The sequence below is a fragment of the Lepidochelys olivacea genome, assembly GCF_965140295.1.
Source record: "Lepidochelys olivacea isolate rLepOli2 genome assembly, chromosome: 3".
NCBI classification, from domain to species: Eukaryota; Metazoa; Chordata; order Testudines; family Cheloniidae; genus Lepidochelys; species Lepidochelys olivacea.
Genome location: NC_140413.1, coordinates 5,898,621 through 5,923,913, shown reverse-complemented (window position 1 = coordinate 5,923,913; position 25,293 = coordinate 5,898,621). Strand labels below are relative to the sequence as shown.

General features: G+C 51.1%; 1 protein-coding gene across 1 annotated transcript in view; it reads left to right on the top strand.

The window, feature by feature from the left end:
• Positions 1-25,293, top strand: part of EPHX2 (epoxide hydrolase 2) — a 109,994-nt gene that overhangs the window by 63,420 nt on the left and 21,281 nt on the right. Inside the window, exons 11-13 of the mRNA XM_084624749.1 lie at positions 3,308-3,393; positions 5,081-5,192; positions 24,759-24,833. Coding sequence (XP_084480875.1) covers positions 3,308-3,393; positions 5,081-5,192; positions 24,759-24,833 — 273 coding nt within the window. The remainder of the gene's footprint in view (positions 1-3,307; positions 3,394-5,080; positions 5,193-24,758; positions 24,834-25,293) is intronic.

Sequence of the window (25,293 nt, the reverse complement as noted above, 5' to 3'; positions counted from 1 at the left end):
CCTTCCCTCTGTCTCCTGCGCTGGGAGATGGGGACTGGGCGTTAATCTGCAGTGTAACTTCTGGGTCTGAAATGGCTGCTCTGTTTAAGCACTGTTCAATCTCCATTTCGGCGCACGGGCCGTTGCTGTGAGCCAGCGGTTCCATATGGAGCAGCTCTGCTCAATAGCTCTGGGTAGCTGCTCCCCTCTGGTTAGGGACGGTTAAGGATCATTTGCCTGGAAGGGCCTGCAGTTTCCTGATCGATTGCTTTTTTTCTTTCTGCAGCCCCAACCCGATACATTGTCATTAAACCCTCCCGGCCCGGTGACCGCTGCGGATTGTAAAACCTTTTGACAAGCCCTTGATCTTTCTTTCTTGCTGCTGCAGCAGCTGGCGTCTGAGCAGTTGCACAGCTTGGGGGAAAAATGCTTCACAAAGGAGCCTGGTTTTAAATCAAAATCTGCTCCGTGCGCCCCTGCTGGAACGCACGGTGCCGATGAGGCTCTGGCAGTGGCCAGCCGTAGCCGGAAGGGGACCACACTGAGGGTCTTGAGTAGACACAGAACAGCAGCTTCCCTGCACCCCTGCGAGTGTCCCCCACTTAGAGGTGGGAGGGAAGTCTGTTCATCGGCCGTGACACGCTGAGTTTGTAACCTGTCAGCTGAGACTGCTAGCAACGTGCCACTTCTGCGGGTCATTTTTGGTGTGCCTGTTCCACAGGGAACTCAACTGAGACCCACCAGTTCATTTCACATCAGCCCCTGGACCCCAGCGGACATGAAGACGGATGGTTAAGGCATGGATTTGGGAGACCTGGGTTCAAGTCCTGGCTCTCCATGTGACCTTGGGCAAGTCACTTCGAGGATCTGGGCTCAACTCCCATTGATTTCAATAGTGAAGCACCTAAATACCACTGGGCCTTAGTCCCTCTGTGCCTCAGTTTCCCCTCTGTACTATGGGACTAATGGCTCTGCCCTGCCTCGCAGGGGGGTTGTGAGGATAAACGCATAGAAGATCGTGAGGCGCTCGGGTATGATGGAAGTAGGGGCCATGCAAGTAGCTTAGACTAGCAGAGAGGAGGCAGGCAGGACAGTGGCTTGGGTTCATTTCGGTATCCAGTCCCCTTTTAACTAGGAGGCAGTGTTGTCCAATGGCTAATGCACAGGGTTCTCTTCCCACCTGTGCCACTGATGAGTTGTGTGACCTTGGGTGAGTCACTTCCCCCTCTCTCTGCCTCAGTTTCCCATCTGGGGATAATGGTGCCTCCATTTGTAAGTGCTGTGAGCGCTTCAGTGAAACACAAAGTAGTAGTAGTTGTGAAATCCAGACGTGACACCTGGTCCCCGCAAGGGGGCTCAGCTCCCCAGGGGGGTTCTGTGCCCTCTGAAGAAGCTCGGTACTGTAGCAAGGCTGGACGTGCAGAGGAGGAGAGAGAGTCTGGCCAGGCCCAGCCTCTATCAGGACACACAAATAACATCTAAACAGGGAGCGCTGTGGTTTGAGCTGTATCTTGTTGAAACTGATGCGACCATGGTCTTTCAAGGTAAGGCCGGGCCGGGCCTGGCCAATCGAAACTGGAACAAATTGCTTTCCTCGTCTTGCTGCTGTTTTGCAGTTGGTTTAGTGGCCTCTCGTGAGAGCCGGGTCCCCTTTCCCTCTGACCTTCTGTGGCAAGGCCAGGCCTCCTACAATAAGAGACAGCTGCTGAGCCCTCATTGCGAAGCCGGTGTTTTAAGAGGTGGTGGCTAACAGCAAGGCTTAGCTCTCACGTAGCACTGTCCACCTGCAGCTCTTCAAAGAAAGGCAAATATCGCTATCCCCATTCTACAGAGGGGGAAACTGAGACACAGGGCAGGGAAGCGAGTTGCCCAGACAGTAGCAGAGCTGGGACTAGAACCCATAATATCCTGACTTATTCCAGTGCCTTGTCCTAAATCTGTTAGAGATCTGTTCAGGCTAACCTATAATAAGCCCCTCTCAGACCCCAGTAAGAGTGCCCCTGTACCCTTTTGAACTGCTTTAACTAAACTGGTTTAAAGTCGCACCTCTAGTTGGATTGTGAAACTCTGTGTATGGACCAGGCCTTACTGAACTAAGCTTAAGAGCAGTTTAAAGTAGTTTGTGTGTTTACGCGAAGGGTTTGTCCTGCTTAAATTGATGATTTATGCTACTGCAAATTTTCTTGCCCTGCCTTTGATTTGTACCCACTTGCCTACACGTAACTGACCCTGCTGCTTACGTATCCGCTTCAAACTTGGCCACCTGATGTAAATGGAAGGGAGGCTAAATTCCTGTAAGCCACATGCCGAGAGACACAAGGAATGCAACTAGCAGGAGACGTAAGGCGCTATGGGGAAGAAACCCCTCCTCCCAGCTCCTTTGTAAGTTACATCAATAGAGGCTCTTTTACACATTAGCACAGCACTGTCAGGAGGGCTACGGGAGTGAGACCATCACAGACTCCAGCTGACACCACGTCCCAGGTGCCCTTTGAATCCAGCCTTTGGCCTTAAACTTCCCAGCCAGCAGGAGTCAGGAGAGCAATTGATTCATCTGTAAAAGACCCAGCAAAACTCCAGCCAGCAGCTAAATGAATTGCACTTGACAGCCGGCTTGTAGGTTGGCGGGAGGCTAGCTTTGGTTCCTGTGCTCGGCCCCAGGCTCTGGGTGGAGTCCGGGGCATTGTGAATGGAAGTTTGTCCTTGGTGATAACAGACTGGTACGCTGGATTGAGGGTTTGCAAGGTCACTAGTAGGCTGGTTTTCACGCTGGGTGGGCTACCCAGCCTGCTGGATTAGGAGCTAAGTGCCAGCAAAGAACTCTGCTCCCTGGCTTTGCTAGCAGTGATTGCCACGGGGACAGGATGAAGCAGAACTCCCTAGCTTTGCGGCTGCATTGGACCCATGCTCTCAGAGCTTCTGCAGCTGGACTGTGGAAATGCACCTCCTCTGGCTGTCCCTTTCCCCATCCTCCCAGGGCTGGGGAACAATGAGCATTGGCCTGTTCTGTAGTCCCTGGCCGACCCCTCCCCGATGGACAGACCCCTGGTTTGGCGCAGAGTGCTCTGAATGTGTAGGGAAGAAAGACGTTGCCACATTGGCAAGCTGAGCCGCACTCCTCTCTCACTCTGGCTGGTGGAGAGCTTCCAAATGTCTCCTTGTCCCAAAGACCCTTCGTGCCCACTGGTAAGTGCTGAATCACTCTCCTGTGTTCCTAGCCAGAGTATCTGGAGTTCCTTCTGCCCTGAAAACCACATTTGCTCCCCAAAATCACTGACCCATTGACATGCTCACAATGACGCCTTCCTTGTTTCCTGTACTCCTCTAGGGCATTTCCCAGGCAGTGTTCATCGGCCATGACTGGGGCGGAGCTGTGGTGTGGAACATGGCCCTCTTTTACCCAGAGCGAGTGAGGTAAGTCACCATCGGATGTCTCCCCTATAATTTAATCTCCAAAGAGGGGGGGGGTATCATGGAATGAGCTTTCTGACTTAGTCATGGGTTGTTGTTTTTAATCTGTCCTGAAATTAGATTATTTTTGGAAGAGAATGCTGAGAAAATGCTCCTGATTCCCACTAATGTGACCAGAAGGTGTTTTTTTTTCCACCATATAAATTATCACCACAGTCACCAACTTGACTCTTGAAAATATTTATTTGCTCAAAACTTGGTTAGAAGCGAGGTTCTACTCTGAAAAGTGACTGTGTACAAAGAGGCCTCTGCTGACTCACCAGTTCTACTCCCTGTTGTGAGTGTCTGAGGCAGAACTGTTCGTTTTAGGGGCGAAAGGTTATTTTTTACTGCTCTTTACTCTCGTTAGCCCTCGAGAGCCAACACAGCTGAGAGCAAGTGAGCTGGATTCTCTTCCTCTGGGGGCATCATCAATTGCACCATTAACAAGATTCTGATCAGTTACACCTGTGTAAATCAGTGGCATTGCTCAGGTGCTACTGAAGTCCTAACCGGAAAGCACTGGGGTTGCACAGGTGTCACCAAGCACCCAATTTTCCTCACAGGACCTTTAGAAGTGGTGGTCCCATGTGAGAAGGAAAGATGCCAGCATGACTCTGAGCCCAGCTTGAGTTCCCAGTGCTGGCTAGTGGAGGAAAACATCTGTGTTCCAACTGAGCATGCTTGATGGAGTCACTGAGGCATAACAAACGTGACCTCTCACAAAACCATTTGTAGGGACCCTTTTCAGAGTAGAGCCTCACTAGGTGAAGCTAGTGATGGGAAAAGTAGCCGGGATGCCAGCCCAGGAGACAGTTTCTCTGTTTAGCCACTGAACAAGTGCAGCCTGAGGAGCAGCCCAATCCAGTGAGTTTTCTCTGCACATCCTCCTGCTGGTCTGCCCCAACCTCTCTGGTCTTAAACTCTGATCTCTCGATGTGGATGTAATGCATGTTGCCACGGTAAGGGTCCTAGAGCCTAAGCCAATTCCTGGTGAATTATTCAGCCAGTTGTTGAAGCTGGATCTGAAACCAGCCTGCAGGACTGGTGTGATGGTGGCTAGAGCCTTAGTTTGTGGACTGAGTAGATCTGGGATTCAGTGACCTCTTTCGTTGGGCCCTTCCCCACTGACAAGTGATGCTTCACCACAGGGTACGGCTCTGGGCACTCGGGGCCAGATTCTTAGATGGTGTAAATTGATGTTCTGTGTAGGCCAATATGATTATGGTGAATTGTGCCCATTGCGGATCTGGTCCTTAACATGTTGTTGTTACGCCTGGGGTGTAATAGGAGTGACAGTCTCTGCTATCCATCTCCCCCACCCCAGTTCACCAATTGCTGCTCTTGCTGCCCTCCCATCACAGAAACAATGGCTCTGCTTCCCCCAGACTCCTTTGCGGTGGAGTCCTAGTTAAGGAGCTCCACGCGCTTGAAGCTCAGAGGGAGCCCCTGAAAAGGTCCATATCACACTTCTCTCAGAAGCCTGCTCATGGGCGACTTCCTGACCTATGTAAACGCCCCTGTGTGTGTGCGCAGCCCAATGCCAGTGTGCAGATTCGGAGTCTGCCCTTTGAATCAGAGCATATCGCTCTTGCTTGTAAACTGGATCTTTTGGTTTCTCCCTCTCTGATTCCTGCTGCTGGTGTCTTAGGGCGGTGGCTGGGCTGAACACGCCATACAAACCCGCGAACCCCAAAGTGAATGTCATGGACATGATCAAAGCCCATCCTGTGTTTGACTATCAGCTTTATTTCCAGGAGCCGGTGAGTACGAGCCAAAGACATTCTATTTCCAGTGCGCTGGATACCTGTGGTCCACCGGTTCTGTTCTGCCTTCCTGCCAGTCCCGTGATGTTAGTGCATCAATAGGGAACTCTACCTGAGGAAATGTAAACGATGGCTCTGGCTAGATGGCCAGATTTGGAGCTGCTGTAAATCCATATAACTGGATTGTCTTCAGTCTAGCTCTGATCGTTTCTGCCTGTCAAAGATTTAGCCCCGTAGTGCCATAAATGGAGTTGAGCGGAAAAGGAGAACTCGCAAGGTAATAAAACAGCTGTAGCGGGGAAAGTTGGCCTGAGAGAGATGGTTCCATTGGTAATCTCTCTCCTTCTGATGAGACATCTGCTCTTGGCCATATGCCCCACTGATGGTATAGCGTGTACCAGTAGTTACGCTCTGTCCATCAGATGAGATGTTAAACTGAGAAACTGAGACTGATTCTGCCTGTATTTGGTATCTATCAAGGCAGGGGGTTAAAGATCCCATAGCGCTATTCCAAAAGAGTTAATGAACAATCGCAGACTCCTGGGCACTGCTTCCCCCCCCCCCCCCATCCTACCACCCTTGGACATCTCAACCTCTGTGGAAACCAGTTCCAATGTCCAAGTGTCTAGGAAGTGTCATGGGATCGAGAAAGACACTGCAGGGTTTGCGCAAGTATCTGCAAGATTCATGAGTTCCCCTGCTCGCCTCTTTAAAGAACTCTGCGTAACAAATTCGGCGCTTGCTTTCGGAGCCTCAGAGGCTTTGGTCGAAGAGGCTTATCCATGCATTACAGGCACTGGACATGGGCAGTGCCAGGTTAAGGACAGTAGATGCTTGCAACACTAATGGGCGTGTGCGGTGCTCAGGAGCATAGGCCATTGGCCTGGACTAGGCAAGGCTCCCATTGGCCTTTTCCAGCACAGCCAAAGCATGGAAAGTTTCACAAGCCGCCACAAGCAAATCCGAAGTGGGATCAGCGAAGGGCATGGCGGGATTGTCTTCATCACCTCTAGCTACTTTGACACTCTCCAGCGATGACCAGCTGGTAAGTCCTAGGGGACACTGAGCCCAGTCCCCTGCTAGCACAGGCATCCCCAAGTCTCCTGTAGCAGCAGAGTGCAGCCTTAAAGCACTTAAAAGTAGCTCTGCCTCCAGGACATGCGCACCGTGGCGCCTGGCCGCTCTGGCCGATAGCTGCTCCTGAACTCTGCATCACAACCAGTGCACACGCATCAAGTCCCCTGCTGGGAACTGTGTCCCAGTATGTACCTAGCTGGACTTCTGCGGCAACAGGGGGCGTCCCTGCGTGGCCCCAGGGTGAGTGGGGCTCATCCTCGAATCAGATGTAACCGAACTCTCCCTTGCTGCGTGCCCCCTGCTAGGGAAGCAGCCGTCAGCCGCTGCTGAGCCAGGATGGGGCAGCAGGCTCACTTCTACCCGAGCTATTGTGCATCGCTGAGGTGACACGTCCACGCCTCAGCTATTCACAGGGCGGCTGCCAAGGCCACATTAAAGCCCCTGGCTCGGCAGCGGCGGTGGAACCTGTCTGCTTCCTTATTATGTCCCCTGGGTGCCCCTTGTGTCCTGAAAAGATCCCTCCAGTTTTTCCACGATCCCCACCAACCCTTGTTCAGGAGAAGAACAGAAGGGACTGGGGCCCATTCCTGGCGAGGGATGTTGTGCTCTGTCCCCACTGGGCCAGAACATCCTGCTTCAGTGCGGCTCTCCGACCCAACGGCTTAGGGATCAAGAGCTGAGACTCGAACTCATGTTTCTTGTGTGGTGCCCTCAAAGGCAATGGGTTAGTTCCAGGGCAGCCCAGTATCCCTCTTAGAGACACGCCCACAGCCGCGTGGCTGCGGGACCCGCCACAGCTGGCAGATGTCTGCGTGAACCGAAACCCATTCCAAATGGGCTCTTCCTAGAGAGGTCCAGAGTGGATCGAGACGAAGAGGAGCCCTAATAAGTGCCACGTGCTGGAGCCTGCCTGGGAAAGTCTCTGGCGTTAAAGCCATGCATGCGGAGTAATTACATGCGGGTGTGGAGTGATTGCAGTGGATTGATGCTGGCAGGAGGAGCTCATTCGCTAGCCCCAGGGTACGAGTGTGTCTCTTGGGGGCTGTGGGAATGAAGGGCTGAGGTCAGGAGAGGTCCTGCTAGGATAGTGAAGGAACAGATACGTTTTGGGGAGAACTCAGGTTGAGGCCTTTGATTTGAGTTACAAGCCCCAGGGAGGCAGAAAGGGTAGAGTACAAGTGGTTTCGTTTTACTCTGGGCAGGTCTACACTAGAAGCGCTACGTTGGCACAGATGCTCCGCATCTGGTGAAGACGCTGCCTGCCAACGGGAGAGTGTCTCCTGCTGACATAGCGCCAGTGTGGATCGCGCTTATCATCGAACCAGAGAATAGCAGGGTTGGAAGGGACCCCAGGAGGTCATCTAGTCCCACCCCCTGCTCCAAGCAGGACCGATCCCCAACTAAATCATCCCAGCCAGGGCTTTGTCAAGCAGGGCCTTAAAAACTTCTAGGGAAGGAGATTCTACCACCTCCCTAGGTAATCCATTCCAGTGTTTCACCACCCTCTGAGTGAAAAAGTTTTTCCTAATATCCAACCTAAACCTCCCCCACTGCAACTTGAGACCATTACTCCTTGTCCTGTCATCTGCTACCACTGAGAACAGTCTAGATCCATCCTCCTTGGAACCGCCTTTCAGGTAGTTGAAAGCAGCTAACAAATTCCCCCTCATTCTTCTCTTCTGCAGACTAAATAATCCCAGTTCCCTCAGCCTCTCCTCATAAGTCATGTGTTCCAGTCCCCTAATCAGTTTTGTTGCCCTTTGCTGGACGTTTTCCAATTTTTCCATATCCTTCTTGTAGTGTGGGGCCTGAAACTGGACACAGTACTCCAGATGAGGCCTCACCAATGCCGAATAGAGGGGAACGATCACGTCCCTCGATCTGTTGGCCGTGCTCCTACTTATACAGCCCAAAATGCCGTTAGCCTTTTTGGCAACAAGGGCACACTGTTGACTCATATCCAGCTTCTCGTCCACTGTCACCCCTAGGTCCTTTTCCGCAGAACTGCTGCCTAGCCATTCGGTCCCTAGTCTGTAGCGGTGCATTGGGTTCTTCTGTCCTAAGTGCAGGACTCTGCACTTGTCCTTGTTGAACCTCATCAGATTTCTTTTGGCCCAATCCTCCAATTTGTCTAGGTCCCTCTGTATCCTATCCCTACCCTCTAGCGTATCTACCTCTCCTTCCAGTTTAGTGGGAGGTCTCTGTAACTTGCATCACTTTTTCCCACCCCTGAGTGACATAAGTTAGATCGACTTTAGCAGTAGTATAGATGTTCCCTTTGTTCGGAACAGGTGGGAACTCCACCTGCTCAGTCCCTGTTCTCTGTGAAAAACGAAATGTAGAGGGCAGCCTCTCTCGACAGAGGACAGGTGGATAACAAACCTTTAACATGCTCATCTCGTAGCTGGGGGCCGAGCCTCTGAGCTGCGCTGAGGATGGCAAGTGGGTTTCCTCCTGTCGGAGGCAGAAGGCCGAGCCTTGCATCACTTAGAGCATGTTAGAAGTCCGATTAGCTGACTCAGACTGGTGGTGCATGGCAAGTTTTCCAGCATGAATTCCGCCCTGGCCTCACATATTCCCTTCACACTTTGTCTTTTAAATGATAATTAGGCAGATTGCTCCTCCATGTGTTTTCCACCCAAGAAGCAGAGCTGAGCTTTGTTTGTCACGCTTGGCAGGCAGGTGAGGAGATAAAGAAAGAACAGACGGACTTTCTGGTGCTTTCAAGATAGGAAGACGCTCCTGCCCTTTGAGCAAAGAGGCCTTGGCAGAGGGAATGAAAGCAGATGTTCTGAGTGGTAGGCAGGGGCTTGGATGCGCAGGGCCTTGAAGATGAGAGTAAGGAACTGAAGGGAGCAGGGAGCCAGGGATGGGATTTTAGGAGGGGCTAGATGCGGGCATAGTATTGATTCTCACAGCAGAGCGCGGTGGCTGGGTGGGGAGATTACGGTCCAGCCTCACTTTCCTGGAGGATTGAGGAGCTATTGGAAAACTTTGGGGGAAGACGGGGAGGCTCTGAACCAGAAGCAGAGTGATGTCTGGGCCTGGAAGTTACCATCCGGGTATGTGGCTGACCTGTGATTAGTTTGGAGCTGCTTTGCTGACCAGGGGTTTTAAACTGTGTCTTTCTAGTGTGAGATTTACCCAGAGCAGCAGCCAGGCTGCATCAGTCCCCGGTTTGAAACCCCCTGACTCTCTGGAATCCTGTTAAACTAGGTGGGGTTGAGTTGTCTTTCTGAGCTAGGCAAATGAAGCCATGTGCTATACACGGTGGGTGTTTCCTTCCAGGTGAGCCCATGAGCATCTCTTCACTTTGCCTGAATGTCCGAGACCACATTCACGAGGGGACTGTGGAAGCTGCATCCTGGCTGCCTCTGCATGAGCAAATGGGACAACTGCACAGACGAGGGCTAACTAAGTGTTCCCCAGGCAGGACTATGGAACAGCCGTGAACAGTCGTTCATAAATATCCCAGGACGACTGCGTGGCGTAATGAAACAGCCTTTAATCACATGCCCAAACCAGCGTTCTGTACCTGGCTCTAGGAGCCGTGTCAGATATCCTCTGGCTTTATAATTCAAGACGAACCTTTATCTTTAAAGCTCGTCCCTCTGGCAGGCAACAGCCCCCCGAGTCAGCTAGCAAGGGGTAATCTTTCTCAACATCAAGGGTTTGCAAATGTGTGCTGTTCTAGCCTGACAAATCCCAGGTTTGAGCAGAAATCACAGCTTTGCCTTAACCGCCAGTTTGTTAAACGCCATCAACACGCTGTCTTCATCTGGAAGTTAAGTCTCTATATCCAACTGAAACCGTTTACGTTCTCGGCTTCTTTCTTCGCCCTTCCACATGCGTGACTCCAAATTGGATAGGGTGCAGTGGATCCAGACAGAGCAGTGTTTCTGTCGTCTGCTTTTTTTAAATGGGATGGGGGGGTGCAGTCTGTTCAGCATCCCGTGGTGCATTGCTGCAGTGGTCAGCAATGAGAACTGGACTGCTGTCTGCCTAGCAGAGTGATGGACGAATACCTTGGCTTAATGAGGACAGGAGCTGTATACGCTTCCGAGTACAGAGCTCTACTGAGGCACCTCAATTCTGGCCTGCAGCACCCCCTGTTCTTGCAGTGCTGGCAGAATTACACCCCTGCACTCTGCACAGCTCTGCCAACATAGCTCAGTCCACCCCACATGACCCTGGGCTCCCCCACACCCTTTTCTGCTGATGCACCTTACTCCTGACCTGCAGCACTCCTACTATTCCAGACCAGGGTTCCCTGCACACATGGCTCTGCTCATGGCCCTTGATCTTGACCTACAATTCCCCCTGCTAGGCCAGCCCTGCCCCTCATCTCCCCGAAGCTTACCAGGGCCCCTGGGTGTGGTGTGGCCTATGGGAATGAGCACAGGACTGGGAGTCGGGAAATCTTGAGAATTACTGCTGCCTCAGGAGGGACTGTATGAGTTTAGGCTGGAATTTTTAAAAGAGCCCCTTGAGGAGTTAGGTGCGTAACTCCTTTGAAAATCCCAGCCTGGCTGCAGGTTTGAGGTGGTGAATCACTGTATGGAGGAGGTGAGGGGTGTGTGAGACCACTAGGGCTTCAGGCTTCCCCCGGCTGAGGACTGAGGGGAGGACTCCCCTTTTTCCACCCCAGTGTGCAACAGGTCAATGGAGGGAGGGAGGTGAGGGCCAGCAGAAGCAGGACAGGCTTGGGAGAAGCGGCAGGCAGGGGTGGCAGGACCATGAGACCAGCATCGAGATCTGTGTAGGCACTGCAGTAAGACGCAGACCTATATCGCTACAGCGTTCTACAATGCAGGTCGTGAAATGCGTGGGAAGCTGTGACACTGACTGGTTTCACTTCCTAAGGTCTCAGGCCAAAGAGTCTCTTGCTTTCGAGGAGTCTGGGGTCTCGTGCCTGGGTTATGTAGGGAATATGAATGAAAACCCAGTCAGAACCCCTAGGCTCCGTGCAGAGAGCACACAAGACAGGCGTCCTCCTTGGGTCTGATGGGAGCACGCAAGCTGCTTCCAAAGCTTCGAACGCCAGGGCTGCCGTCCCTGCTAGTGCTAGCTTCAGCTCGGATTGGCTTGTGCAGCTTTCACAAGAGCGATGAGAGTTAAGAGCCGGTGGTTGCAGGTACGCATACTAGCGCCTACAGTCCGCCCAGCTGTGCCCGCCGGTCCAACGGATAGAAACGGCAGCTGCGAATTCGTGCCTTCAGGGAAGAGAATCTGCTTTTTTCAAATCAAGCCTGAAATCAGACTTGCAAAATTTTAATTCCTCCTTTGCCAGCTCCAAAACTCCACTTTTGATTAAGCTCAAGACGTTTTGGCCACCCTGTAGCTAATGGCTCCATTTGTACGTAGTCTGAGGAGCTCGCAGCTCAGCTCTGGAGAGGGGAAAGTTGGCCTTTGTGCTCCTCCACTACCGAGCTGGCTGGGTGCATGGCGTGCCCGCTATCCCTGGCAGCAGGAGGGGAGTGGCATAGGGAACTGCTCTGCTGGCTCTCTGGCACTGGAGCATCCCCCTGCTCTGGGCTGAGCCACCCATGGCTCACTGTAGCACCAGGATCTGCCAGCACCATGATGCGGAGGAGAATCACTGCACTGCAGGATCGGGGCCCAGAACACTAAGTCCCCTTCTCAGGTTAGACAGCATGAGCCTTGTCTCATGGAGCGTGAGTGTCATCCACAGCTTCCGCCAGAGATCCCCTTGCAGTCAGGGTTGTGCGATCAGGTTTAATGTTCCTCGTAGCAAACTGTCTTCTGGGGATACCTCTTGTGCTTTCTGACAGTAGGGAATTGACTGTGTTCTTGTTCTGCAGACTTCAGCAAACTCGGGGAGTTGGTAGGTAAGATCCCATGGGAAGCAAGTCTAAGGGGAAAAACAATTAGACAGTTGGCAATTTTCAAAGAGACATTATTAAGGGCACAAGAGCAAACTATCCCACTGTGTAGGAAAGATAAGAAGTCTGGCAAGAGACCACCCTGGCTTAACCAGGTGATCGTCAATGATCTAAAAATAAAAAAAAACAGTCTTACAAAAAGTGGAAGCTAGGTCAAATTACAAAGGATGAATCTAAACAAGTAACACAAGTATGTAGGGACAAAATTAGAAAGACCACGGCACAAAACGAGATCAAACTTGCGAGAGACATAAAGGGTAACAGGAAAACATTCTATAACTACATTAGAAGCAAGAGGAAGACCAAGGACAGGATAGGCCTGTTACTCAATGGCGGGGGGGGAAATAACAGAAAATGTGAAAGTGGCAGAGCTGCTTAATGACTTCTTTGGTTCGGTTTCCACCAAGAAGGTTGGTGGCGATTGGATGTCTAACATAGTGAATACCAGTGAAAAGGAGGTAGGATTAGAGGCTAAAATAGGAAAAGAGGAAGTTTAAAAATTACTTAGACAAGTTAGATGTCTTCAAGTCACCAGGGCCTGATGAAATGCATCCTAGAATACTCAAGGAGCTGACTGAGGAGGTATCTGAGCCATTAGCGGTTATCTTTGAAAAGTCATGGAAGAGGGGAGAGATTCCAGGAGACTGGAAAAGGGCAAATAGAGTGCCAATCTATGAAAAGGGAAATAAGGACAACCTGGGGAATTACAGATCAGTCAGCTTAACTTCTGTATCCAGAAAGATAATGGAGCAAATAATTAAGCCATCAATTTGCAAACAACTAGAAGATAATAAGGTGATAGAATCATAGAATATCAGGGTTGGAAGGGACCCCAGAAGGTCATCTAGTCCAACCCCCTGCTCGAAGCAGGAACAATTCCCAGTTAAATAATCCCAGCCAGGGCTTTGTCAAGCCTGACCTTAAAAACCTCTAAGGAAGGAGATTCTACCACCTCCCTAGGTAACGCGTTCCAGTGTTTCACCACCCTCTTAGTGAAAAAGTTTTTCCTAATATCCAATCTAAACCTCCCCCACTGCAACTTGAGACCATTACTCCTCGTTCTGTCATCTGCTACCATTGAGAACAGTCTAGAACCATCCTCTCTGGAACCACCTCTCAGGTAGTTGAAAGCAGCTATCAAATCCCCCCCTCATTCTTCTCTTCTGCAAACTAAACAATCCCAGCTCCCTCAGCCTCTCCTCATAACTCATGTGTTTCAGTCCCCTAATCATTTTTGTTGCCCTTTGCTGGACGTTTTCCAATTTTTCCACATCCTTCTTGTAGTGTGGGGCCCAAAACTGGACATAGTACTCCAGATGAGGCCTCACCAATCTCTAATAGAGGGGAACGATCACATCCCTCGATCTGCTGGCAATGCCCCTACTTATACAGCCCAAAATGCCGTGAGCCTTCTTGGCAAGAAGGGCACACTGTTGACTCATATCCGGCTTCTCGTCCACTGTCACCCCTAGGTCCTTTTCCGCAGAACTGCTGCCTAACCATTCGGTCCCTAGTCTGTAGCTGTGCATTGGGTTCTTCAGTCCTAAGTGCAGGACCCTGCACTTATCCTTATTGAACCTCATCAGATTTCTTTTGGCCCAATCCTCCAATTTGTCTAGGTCCTTCTGTATCCTATCCCTTCCCTCCAGCGTATCTACCACTCCTCCCAGTTTAGTATCATCCGCAAATTTGCTGAGAGTGCAATCCACACCGTCCTCCAGATCATTTATGAAGATATTGAACAAAACCGACCCTTGGGGCACTCCACTTGATACCGGCTGCCAACTAGACATGGAGCCATTGATCACTACCTGTTGAGCCCGACAATCTAGCCAGCTTTCTACCCACCTTATAGTGCATTCATCCAGCCCATACTTCCTTAACTTGCTGACAAGAATACTGTGGGAGACCGTGTCAAAAGCTTTGCTAAAGTCAAGAAACAATACATCCACTGCTTTCCCTTCATCCACAGAACCAGTAATCTCATCATAAAAGGCGATTAGTCAGGCATGACCTTCCCTTGGTGAATCCATGCTGGCTGTTCCTGATCACTTTCCTCTCATGCAAGTGCTTCAGGATTGATTCTTTGAGGACCTGCTCCATGATTTTTCCAGGGACTGAGGTGACAGTCAGCATGGATTTGTCAAAAACAAATCATGTCAAACCAACCTGATAGCTTTCTTTGACAGGGCAACACGCCTGTGGGTAGGAGGGAAAGTGGTAGATGTGGTATATCTTGACTTTAGTAAAACTTTTGATACTGTCAAGGATGACCTACTCATAAACAAACAGGGAAATGCAACCTAGATGGAGCTGCTATAAGGTGGGTGCAAAACTGGTTGGAAAACCATTCCCAGAGAGTAGTTGAAAGTGGTTCACAGACATGCTGGAAGGACATAACGAGTGGGGTCCTGCAGGGATCGGTTCTGGGTCCAGTTCTGTTCAATATCTTCATCAATGATGTAGATGCATAGGGAGTACACTTATAAGGTTTGCGGATGATACCAAGCTGGGAGGGTGTTGCAAGTGCTTTGGAGGATAGGATTAAAATTCAAGATGATCTGGAAAAACTGGAGAAATGGTCTGAAGCAATTAGGATGAAATTCAGTAAGGACAAAGGCAAAGTACTCCACTTAGGAAGGAACAATCAGTTGCAGACATACAAAATGGGAAATGATGCCTAGGAAGGAGTATTGCGGAAAGGAATCTGGGGGGGTCATAGTGGACCACAAGCTAGATATGAGTCAACAGTGTAACGCTGTTCCAGAAAAAAGCAAACCTCATTCTAGGATGTATTATCAGGAGTGTTGTAAGCAAGACACAAGAAGTAATTCTTCCGCTCTATTCCGCACTGATTAGGCCTCAACTCGAGCATTGTGTCCTGTTATGGGCACCGCATTTCAGAAAGGAAGTGAAGAAATTGGAGAGAATCCAGAGAAGAGCGACAAAAAATTATTAAAGGTCTAGAAAACATGAGCTGTCAGGGAAGATTGAAAAAATGGGGTTTGTTTAGTCTGGAGAAGAGAAGACTGAGAGGGGACATAACCATTTTCAAGTACATAAAAGGTAGTTACAAGGGGGAGGGAGAAAAATTGTTCTTCTGAACCTCTGAGGCTAGGACAAGAAGCAATGGGCTTAAATTGCAGCAAAGGGTGGTTTAGGTTGGACATTAGGAAAAACTTCCTAACTGTCAGGGTGGTTAAGCCCTGGAATAAATTGCCTAGGGAGGTTGTGGAATCTCCATCACTGGGGATTTTTAAGAGCAGGTTAGGCAAACACCTGCCAGGGATGGTCTAGATCAGTGCTACTCAAAGTGGTGGTCCAGGGACCGCTGCCGGTCCGCGAGCCATCGGCTGCCGGTCTGCGCGCACATTGGGGAAAAAAATTGCCGGTCCCCCACATCAGAAAGCTTGAGAAGCACTGGTCTAGATAATACTTAGTCCTGCCACGAGTGCAGGGGACTGGACTAGATGACCTCTCGAGGTCCCTTCCAGTCTTATGATTCTATATACCATTACTATTAATATCAATGGTTTTCTACATGTTTATGTATGATACGGTATATCACCACCTCCACCCCCCACCTCCCTCATGTGTCCTGATATTTTACTGTTGGGATCTGGTCACTCTAGGAGGGGGTGAGCCGGGACACCGTGAAGGGCATGTAGTGAGAGCGAGTTGATGAGCACTAGCTAATGGGAATTGCATTTACACTTCAGCCTCCTCTGCATGTGGTTTCTGGGTGGGTGGATGAGAGCATCTGTTTCTTCTGAAGGCAGTTTCCAGTCTGGATGGGCAGAGAACATACTTTGAAGTCTGTTCCTGCAAGACAGTGACCGGAATTAATAGCGACGCAAAGAGGCTGGTGAACCACTGCATTCCCTTTTGAGATGGTTGGGAGTGAATTTTTTTTATTAGTGCTCATGAAAGTGACAGATTGATGATGCTGGCCAGACTCGGGTGTTGCACAAACCTTTCACACAGCTCAATTACTGCACCCCAATCCTGTTCCCTCCCGCCCCCGCATCTCCATTCCAGTCCTGAGCCTGGCACTGCATTTAGTCAGGCTACGTGGACGTGGAAGCGGTTGGTATTGGGTCTGTTTCTGAGGACGAAGGGAAGTTTGGGGTTTTGAGGGCTGTTCAGCATGTCTCGCCCACTGCAAAACTTTGTTACAAAAGTGAGGATGGGGAGATCTGTCTTCGCTGCAGTTAGTCCAGGCTCTTACCCAGGCATGGCCCCTAACCAGCTTCCCCTCCCCACACATATATCCCTCTCCCGTGAGTGTCATGGTTCTTTCTTCTCAGGCTAGCTGGTCCCGTTCGGGGTGTGGGGTGGAACCTATGTCCCGCTTTCACTTGGGCTGGTAGCCCAGGATGCAGGCTAAATCGCTCGGTGCTGATAGTCCTCCAGGGCCTTCCCACAATTGCCCCTGTGTGCCCAGCAGGCCAGGCAAGCTCTCCCACGCTTCAGTGGGGTGGAATCATAGAGCGGCTTGGTTTGCTGCAGTGCAGGAACATGTGGGCTGCGCCCCCAGAAGTCGTCACGGTGCACGTGGGGAAGCAGAGCACTAGTGGGTGGCAGGAACTTGAGCTGGGCTTTGCAGGGTGGCTGCACGCCCAGGGCTTGGCTGACCGCTGAGGGGGAGAGCGGGAGCCCCTGGCATTTAACAAGAAAGCAAAACCTCAAAAGGGGCCTGATACAGCCTCAGGAAACGCAATGTCAGCTTCTGGGCTTCAAATGAATATGCGCATATGTTACCTGTTCCCCTCTGATAGGCTCCTTTAGGCTTGCCAGGCTTGCAGTGAAGGACACATCGCAAAGTCATTGCGGAGTGAGGTTCTCTCTAGCTCGATTCTTACTCGTAGCAAGGCCAGAAGGGGCCGTTGTGATCGTCTGGTCTGCCCTCCTGGCTGACACAGGCCAGAGAACTCCCCGTGGTCTAGCAGCTGAGCATTTGGATATTCACAGAAGCGCAGTATGGCCTGGCAGTGTGGCTCCTATCCCAGTTCAACTAGTATTGGGGGGTGAAAGCACCTAGATACTATGGGGCTGGGTAGCAGTACAAAACCCTAGAACAGCCTGGGACTTCAGGGCCATTGAGGTAATCCCTCCAGAGCCAGTGTAAATAGGATTTCTGAATGCAGGTGCCATCATTACAGGGCTCGCTGTCCCTCTGTCCCCGCTCTGGCCTCTTCAAATGCACGCTCTCCGGTGCCAGGCCTTGGGTCTTTACCTCTCCTGGGATGAAATACTGCAGTTCTCCACTCTCAGACCAGGCCCTGGGGTTCACTGTGCTTAGCCAGCAGGTTCAGCCCCTGCACTTCTTCCCTGAGGGCATCTGTGACCAGCAATGAATAGAGTGACCAGACCTGGGATTAAACCAAAGTATCTGAATGAGGGAGGCAACCTAGTGACAGAGGATGTGGAAAAAGCTAATGTACTCAATGCTTTTTTTGCCTCTGTTTTCACTAACAAGGTCAGCTCCCAGACTGCTGCGCTGGGCATCACAAAATGGGGAAGAGATGGCCAGCCCTCTGTGGAGATAGAGGTGGTTAGGGACTATTTAGAAAAGCTGGACGTGCACAAGTCCATGGGGCCGGACGAGTTGCATCCGAGAGTGCTGAAGGAATTGGCGGCTGTGATTGCAGAGCCATTGGCCATTATCTTTGAAAACTCGTGGCGAACCGGGGAAGTCCCAGATGACTGGAAAAAGGCTAATGTAGTGCCAATCTTTAAAAAAGGGAAGAAGGAGGATCCTGGGAACTACAGGCCAGTCAGCCTCACCTCAGTCCCTGGAAAAATCCTGGAGCAGGTCCTCAAAGAATCAATCCTGAAGCACTTGCATGAGAGGAAAGTGATCAGGAACAGCCAGCATGGATTCACCAAGGGAAGGTCATGCCTGACTAATCTAATCGCCTTTTATGATGAGATTACTGGTTCTGTGGATGAAGGGAAAGCAGTGGATGTATTGTTTCTTGACTTTAGCAAAGCTTTTGACACGGTCTCCCACAGTATTCTTGTCAGCAAGTTAAGGAAGTATGGGCTGGATGAATGCACTATAAGGTGGGTAGAAAGCTGGCTAGATTGTCGGGCTCAACGGGTAGTGATCAATGGCTCCATATCTAGTTGGCAGCCGGTGTCAAGTGGAGTGCCCCAAGGGTCGGTCCTGGGGCCGGTTTTGTTCAATATCTTCATAAATGATCTGGAGGATGGTGTGGATTGCACTCTCAGCAAATTTGCAGATGATACTAAACTGGGAGGAGTGGTAGATACGCTGGAGGGGAGGGATAGGATACAGAAAGACCTAGACAAATTGGAGGATTGGGCCAAAAGAAATCTGATGAGGTTCAATAAGGATAAGTGCAGGGTCCTGCACTTAGGACGGAAGAACCCAATGCACAGCTACAGACTAGGGACCGAATGGCTAGGCAGCAGTTCTGCGGAAAAGGACCTAGGGGTGACAGTGGACGAGAAGCTGGATATGAGTCAGCAGTGTGCCCTTGTTGCCAAGAAGGCCAATGGTATTTTGGGATGTATAAGTAGGGGCATAGCGAGCAGATCGAGGGACGTGATCGTTCCCCTCTATTCGACATTGGTGAGGCCTCATCTGGAGTACTGTGTCCAGTTTTGGGCCCCACACTTCAAGAAGGATGTGGATAAATTGGAGAGAGTCCAGCGAAGCGCAACAAAAATGATTAGGGGACTGGAACACATGAGTTATGAGGAGAGGCTGAGGGAGCTGGGATTGTTTAGCCTGCAGAAGAGAAGAATGAGGGGGGATTTGATAGCTGCTTTCAACTACCTGAAAGGGGGTTCCAAAGAGGATGGCTCTAGACTGTTCTCAATGGTAGCAGATGACAGAACGAGGAGTAATGGTCTCAAGTTGCAGTGGGGGAGGTTTAGATTGGATATTAGGAAAAACTTTTTCACTAAGAGGGTGGTGAAACACTGGAATGCGTTACCTAGGGAGATGGTAGAATCTCCTTCCTTAGAGGTTTTTAAGGTCAGGCTTGACAAAGCCCTGGCTGGGATGATTTAACTGGGAAGTGGTCCTGCTTCGAGCAGGGGGTTGGACTAGATGACCTTCTGGGGTCCCTTCCAACCCTGATAGTCTATGATTCTATGATCGTTTAATCTCAATAGTAGGAGCAAAGCTAATGGAAGTGTAAATGGATTTCAAAACACTAATGGTCTGTGCCTGTGTCTATTCTACCTGGAGGTGTGCCTCGGAAGGCCTAACTTCTTCAGACCCCCAGCAGGTATCTGTGTGGGTCTGTCTGTCCCCTCAAACAATAGAACCCTGTCCCTAGAGAGAGTCAGTTTTAGCCAGCCAGAAATCCTTTGTCTTCTCCTCCGGGGCTCTTTTGTCCTGCTCCCCAAAGCTAGCTGTGTGCATTACTCCCTACAGGAGGCATGGCTGTGCCACACGCCCGCCACACATCCCTGCGCCTGGTACTAGCTAGAATAACACCTTCAGCCTGAAGCAAATATAAATAGGGCTGTGACAGGCTGGATTTATTTCCCCTTATCATGCCAGGCTGCGTCAGCCAGACGGTTTTAATTCTGATTGCTTCCAAACAGCTGGAGAGCCAGGGCCTGTCATTTATTATTTATTCTCTCCTTTCGCCGACTAACGATTCCGCTGGGCAAAGCTAAATGAAATTACTGCGTATTCCCTGGAAAGCCTGCGTCAGCTCCCAGCTGCGCGCGCTCCCCCACTCCCACCACCACGGCAGCTTCCCAAGGAAGTGGAGCCGCTGCCATGCGGACGTCAGCCTGGCGGAGCGTTGGAGAGAAGCAGAAAAATTGCAGGAAGCGCTGAGTGGGCTCAGTTTTGCCTGATGGGTCCAGATTTCCACAAGGGGTAATGGAGAGCAATTGTTATTCCTACACTCCTTTATGGATGCAAAGCCTGGATGACCTATCGACAGCTCCTCAAGAGTCTGGAGAGGTACCACCAATGATGCCTCCGGAAGCTCCTTCTCATCCAGTGGGAAGATCCCCATGGTAACGCCAGCATGTACCCAGAAAGATAGCTTTCTTTGGCAGGGTAACAAGCCTTGTGGATAGGGGAGAGGCGGTAGACGTGGTATATCTCGACTTTAGTAAAGCTTTTGGTACTGTCACGCTACCTTCTCGTAAACAAACTAGGGAAATGCAACCTAGATGGAAGGATGCAACTTAGGAAGGAATGATCAGTTGCACACATACAAAATGGGAAATGACTGCCTCGGAAGGAGTACTGTGGAAAGGGATCCAAGAGTCATAATGGACCACAAGCTAAATATGAGTCAATAGTGTAACACTTGCAAAAAAAGCGAACCTCATTCTAGGATGTATTATCAGGGTGTGTTGTAAGCAAGACAGAGAAGTAATTCTTCTGCTCTACTCCACGCTGATTAGGCCTCAACTGGAGTATTGTGTCCAGTTCTGGGCACCACATTTCAGGAAGGATGTGGACAAACTGGAGAAAGTCCAGAGAAGAGCAACAAAAATGATCAAAGGTCTAGAAAACATGACCTATGAGGGAAGATTGACAAAATTGGGTTTGTTTAGTCTGGAAAAGAGAAGCCTGAGAGGGGACATAACAGTCCCGGCCTCCTTCCCAGGTGCACCATGGGCCAGTCTTGTTTGCACTGCTGAGATTAACCATGTGGGAACCAGGGCACCTGACTTGGCGCTTTTGTGATGCAGAGAGTCCTTAAATTGAATGGGCACTCTACTTAGGACGTCACTTGAGGAACCAGGCCAATGGTAGTGAATGTTAATGATGGGCAGAATTAGGAACACAGGAACGGCCAGTCTGGATCGTCCCAGGGATCCCCCCAGTCCAGCATCCCACTCTTCAGTGGAAGGGGCAAAAAAAACCCCTAGGGGTAATTAGGGAGTAACCTGCCCTGACTAGAAGTTTCTCGCTAACCTCCATCAGTCAGTGGTTGCCCTCAGCCTTCCCGTTCTCTGGCCCATGGCTATTCTCTGTCCTCTGCTCCAGGCAGCAGCCCCTTGCTACTCTTTTCTCTGTGCTGGGCTTCTATTTCCAACTGTCTTTTTCTCCCCTCCATCGTTTTGCCACTTTGGCAGCCCTCTTGCACTTTCCAGGGCCACTAGGCATCTGGGGCTTCAGAGCGCAGGACCCGTAAGAGTTTTAGTGGCGCCATCACTTCCTGGCCCCCTCTGCATCCAGTCAGTTCAAGTGGGAGGCTCTTCCGGCTGACGGACGTCAACACAACTCTGGGGCGCAGCAGGCTGACCCTGTTGGGAGCCCCATGCTGCTTCGCTGCAGGGGTGCTACATCGTGGGCTCCCTGCAGCTTTTCCCTGGCGTCCGAGCATCCTTACTCTCAAGGGTTCCCTGTGCACGCGTCAGGGCCTTCCCCTCTAGCTTGCAGGCGGCAGCCAAGAGCAGTGCGACTGCTGTACGGTATGGAGCCCCCCGGAAAGCGGGTGATTCAAATGTCTTGGGAGGTTCATAGGAGATTTGGCTGTTGGCAGATGTAGCTGGGCTCCTGGGGGACAGGGCATGTCTGCGTTACGTAGCAAGATGGGTCCATCGGCGATGGCTGATACTGGCTCTGAGAAGAGCAATCCGTTCCCGGGTGCGGACGGCTTTCTTGCAGATGGGAACCGATAGCTGAGTGTTTCTGTGCATGTAAACAACGCCATGAGGCCCTGCTGGTGGAGGGACCGTCCCTCAGATGAGACGTGAACCCAAGGCACTTGTGGTCGTCAAAGAACTCATGGTGCTTTTCCCAACAGCAAAGCAGTTAACCCGTTCGCCCTGGGTAAATTCCACACTGGGTAATTGCGTTCTGCCTCCTGGAATTGCCAGATTCTTGGTGTCCTACTGCGATGGAGTGAATTGGTGCTGCGGGCTGCCTCGTTCCATGCCAGTGCTTGCTACAGTTCAGTTCGGGCCAAAAAGATTCTGATTTAAGTGGCTTACACAACAGTAAAGTTCCTCTCCTAGAAATCCAGTGTTGTAGACAACCTGTAGAGGATGCTCCAGGCCTCCCCCATATCTCTCACTAGGGAGAAGTGCATAGTGGTGAGTGATACTTGTTTGGAGACGCATGATTTGTGGTCCAAGATTATGGTGGAGTGGGAACAATGCCATACTTAAACAATGCCATACATGTACAGGAAAAGTGGTCCAATAGCATAAGATTTGGGAGTCTTGGGTTCAGTTTCCTGGTCCGTTCTTGTGTACCCTTAGGCAAGTCGCTGAGCTGCTCCATGCCTCAGTTTCCCCTCTGGAAAAGGGATCACAGCACTGCTCTACCTCACAGGAGTGTTGTCAAGATAAATACATTTAAAATTGTGAAGTGTTTCGAGATCTACTGATGAAAATCCCTTTAAGAGTTGGGTATTGTTTGTCGTTAGCACTTAGATAGGGGTTCTCTCTTAGAATCGCAGAATGGACATCAGTCCATGCCACCCCCACCAATCAGATCGATGTTATTGTATTTTTTTACCCTATGGCCCATCCTGTGGGAGGTGGATAATGAAACCTTGAGTCCCATTGAAATAAGGTAACCCCTTCCAATCCATTACATGGAGTCAGAAGAAAATGACATCCAGAAACGCCAGGCTGCAGGGTACCACAACATCCAGAATCGAACCTGGCCTGTGTCTCCTGCAGCCTAAAAAAAACCCTGACATGGTTAGCATCACTCGGTACACAGCAGAAAAAATCTGACCCTTTGGTTGCTTCTCCAAACTGCCTGAGCCTCTTGGCAGGGGCGACAGATTCTTCCTAAAAGTGGGGGGGCCTGAGGCCTCACCCACTCCGTGGCCCTGCCCCTTGGCCAATCTGGAGCTGGGCTGGGGAGCCTGGGCCCCTCTATCTGCCCGGGGTGGGAGGACCCAAGAGCAGCCCTCAGCCTATGTCCCCAACCCCTGGGCCTTCCACCCAGGGCAGGTAGAGGGTCTGCGGCTCCCCACAGCTGCCTGGGCTCCCCGGGCCGCTCTTACCTGGGCTGGGCTCCAGCTTCCTGCCTGGCTGGGCCAGGGCCTCGGGGGGGGGGGGGAGAGGAGGGGCAGAGGGCCGGGCCCATGGTGAAAAGTGGACGGGCCATGCCTATACACTTTCAAAAATGGGCGGGCCTTGGCCTCCCCCGTTCCAGCGCCCCTGCCTCTTGGGTCTGCAAAATATGGTGAGAAATCTGGGGTGCGCGCCTGCCACCCAGCTTTCTGTCTTGTTTGCTCTCTCTGTGAGGCTTTAAAATTGGGGGTTTTTTTGTATGAAAAGCAACATTCTCGTCTTTTCCCAGGCGTTGCTCACAACTGCAGTCTCCTCCCCATCGCAGATTGTCACTGCAGGGCAGGACAGAACCCCTCATTGCGTTTAACCCTCGCTTCCCCTGTTCTCAGTACATGCGAAGCCACTGCACATGTGAGCCTCCAGACTGGACTTGGTAGACAAGACACGCCTGCCCGCCCAATGCATTATCGGCCCTGATGGAGCTGTGGGGAACCTGCAAAAAAAAAAATCCCCCAGCCCCAAAGCTGATTAATCTTTCCCCTTCTCTCTCCTTCTAAGAGCATTTGGATTTTCCCCCAAATGAATTCTTTTTAATAGGTGCTTCGTTTTAATTGGCAGCTCGAGTGAGTGAGAGCAGAACTGAAATGCAAGCAGGGCCATTCAATCAGTTCCAGCCGACAGCTCAGGCGTGTTAGCAAATAGGCAGCCCAGAAAGCCGGGGACCAGGACTATTGACTGGCTTCTGCAGGGTCTTAGGATAACGTATCTTTAAATGTGTCAGAGCCTCGTACCTTTTGGGTGCCAGTTCACATTCCACCTGTGTTGGTGGCCGGCAGGGGATTGGTAATGTGTTATTGGAGCCTTTCACTCTTTAGGTCACCAGCTGGATTGCAGCTCCCCTGGATGGCCACCAGAAGTTTTCACATCTGACGTCTGCTCGGTAGCCCCTAAGTTAAATGAGTTGGGGAGAGGGGGCGGTGTCTCAGTCTAGTCCCTAGCAGATGGGTGTGTGTGTTACAAAACTGCTGTCATGTCTGGCACTGTTGCTGGCATCCTTGTTGATCTCCTCCAGTGGGCCAAGCAGAGGACTCGGAGCCAGGACTCCTGGGTGCTGTTTCCTACTCTACCTCTGATTTGCCGTGGGACTTACACGGAGAATGAGTGGGGAGAGAAGTTAAGTCCCTGTGAAGTGGCTGTGTCCCCTATTTTGCTGAGGCGGGGTGAGACTGTTTGTCGGGAGCGGTGGAGCTCCCTGGACCAGCGACGCCATGGAAACGTGGGGCTGCTCTGCCCTCTGCTGCGCTGTGCCATGTACCCATTTCACATAGGTCACTGAACAGCCGTCTGGGTGACCAGAGATAAAAGGGCCCTGAGCTCTCCGGTCCCCTGACCATGGGAGATCCAAGTTCTCCTAACGTAGCGTTTTGTTGTCTTTTGAAATGTCACCATCCTAGCTGCGCTGATAACAACCAAACACCCCATTCCTGGGAAACAGGTTCCGTACTACCCGGCAGGCCTCTTCCCGCCAAGCCGCCCGCCAGGATTCTGGATCCTCTTTGGAGAGGGTGATTGAAAGCAGCTGCTGCTGTTTCTCTTTCAGGGTGTTGCTGAGCTTGAGCTGGAGAAGGATCTGAGCAGGACGTTTAGGATCATAATCCGATCCATCAGAAAGGAGGTAAGGGCGGGGCATGCGGCTGGGCAGGGCGGGGCTTTGTGTGATCTTTATCCCATAACTGGGGTCTGAAGGAGGAGAAGCAGAGGCTGATGATCCGGCCACAGCCTGCACCCAGCACTGAACCCAAATAGCTGCCGTGTTTGTGGCCAGGGAGTCTTATAACCCTGACGATGAAAGTACACAAAGTTAACTCTCTGCTCCCATCTCTCTCACCTGGGGAGGCCTGACCATAAATTCCGGCGGGAGGGGTTTGGCATCAAGACTCAGCTGGAATTTTTGCCAACTGTTGCAACCCCCGACCCTGCTTTCTGCTACTCCATCCAACGGTGATGGGCCCGCTGGATGTTTGGAGAAGAATGTTGGCATTTAGATCATGGGTACGTTTCAGAGTTAACATGCTCTGTTGAGATGAACAGGGTGTTAATTCACACCTTTCTTGAAGACAGTAATTTGGGCTGTC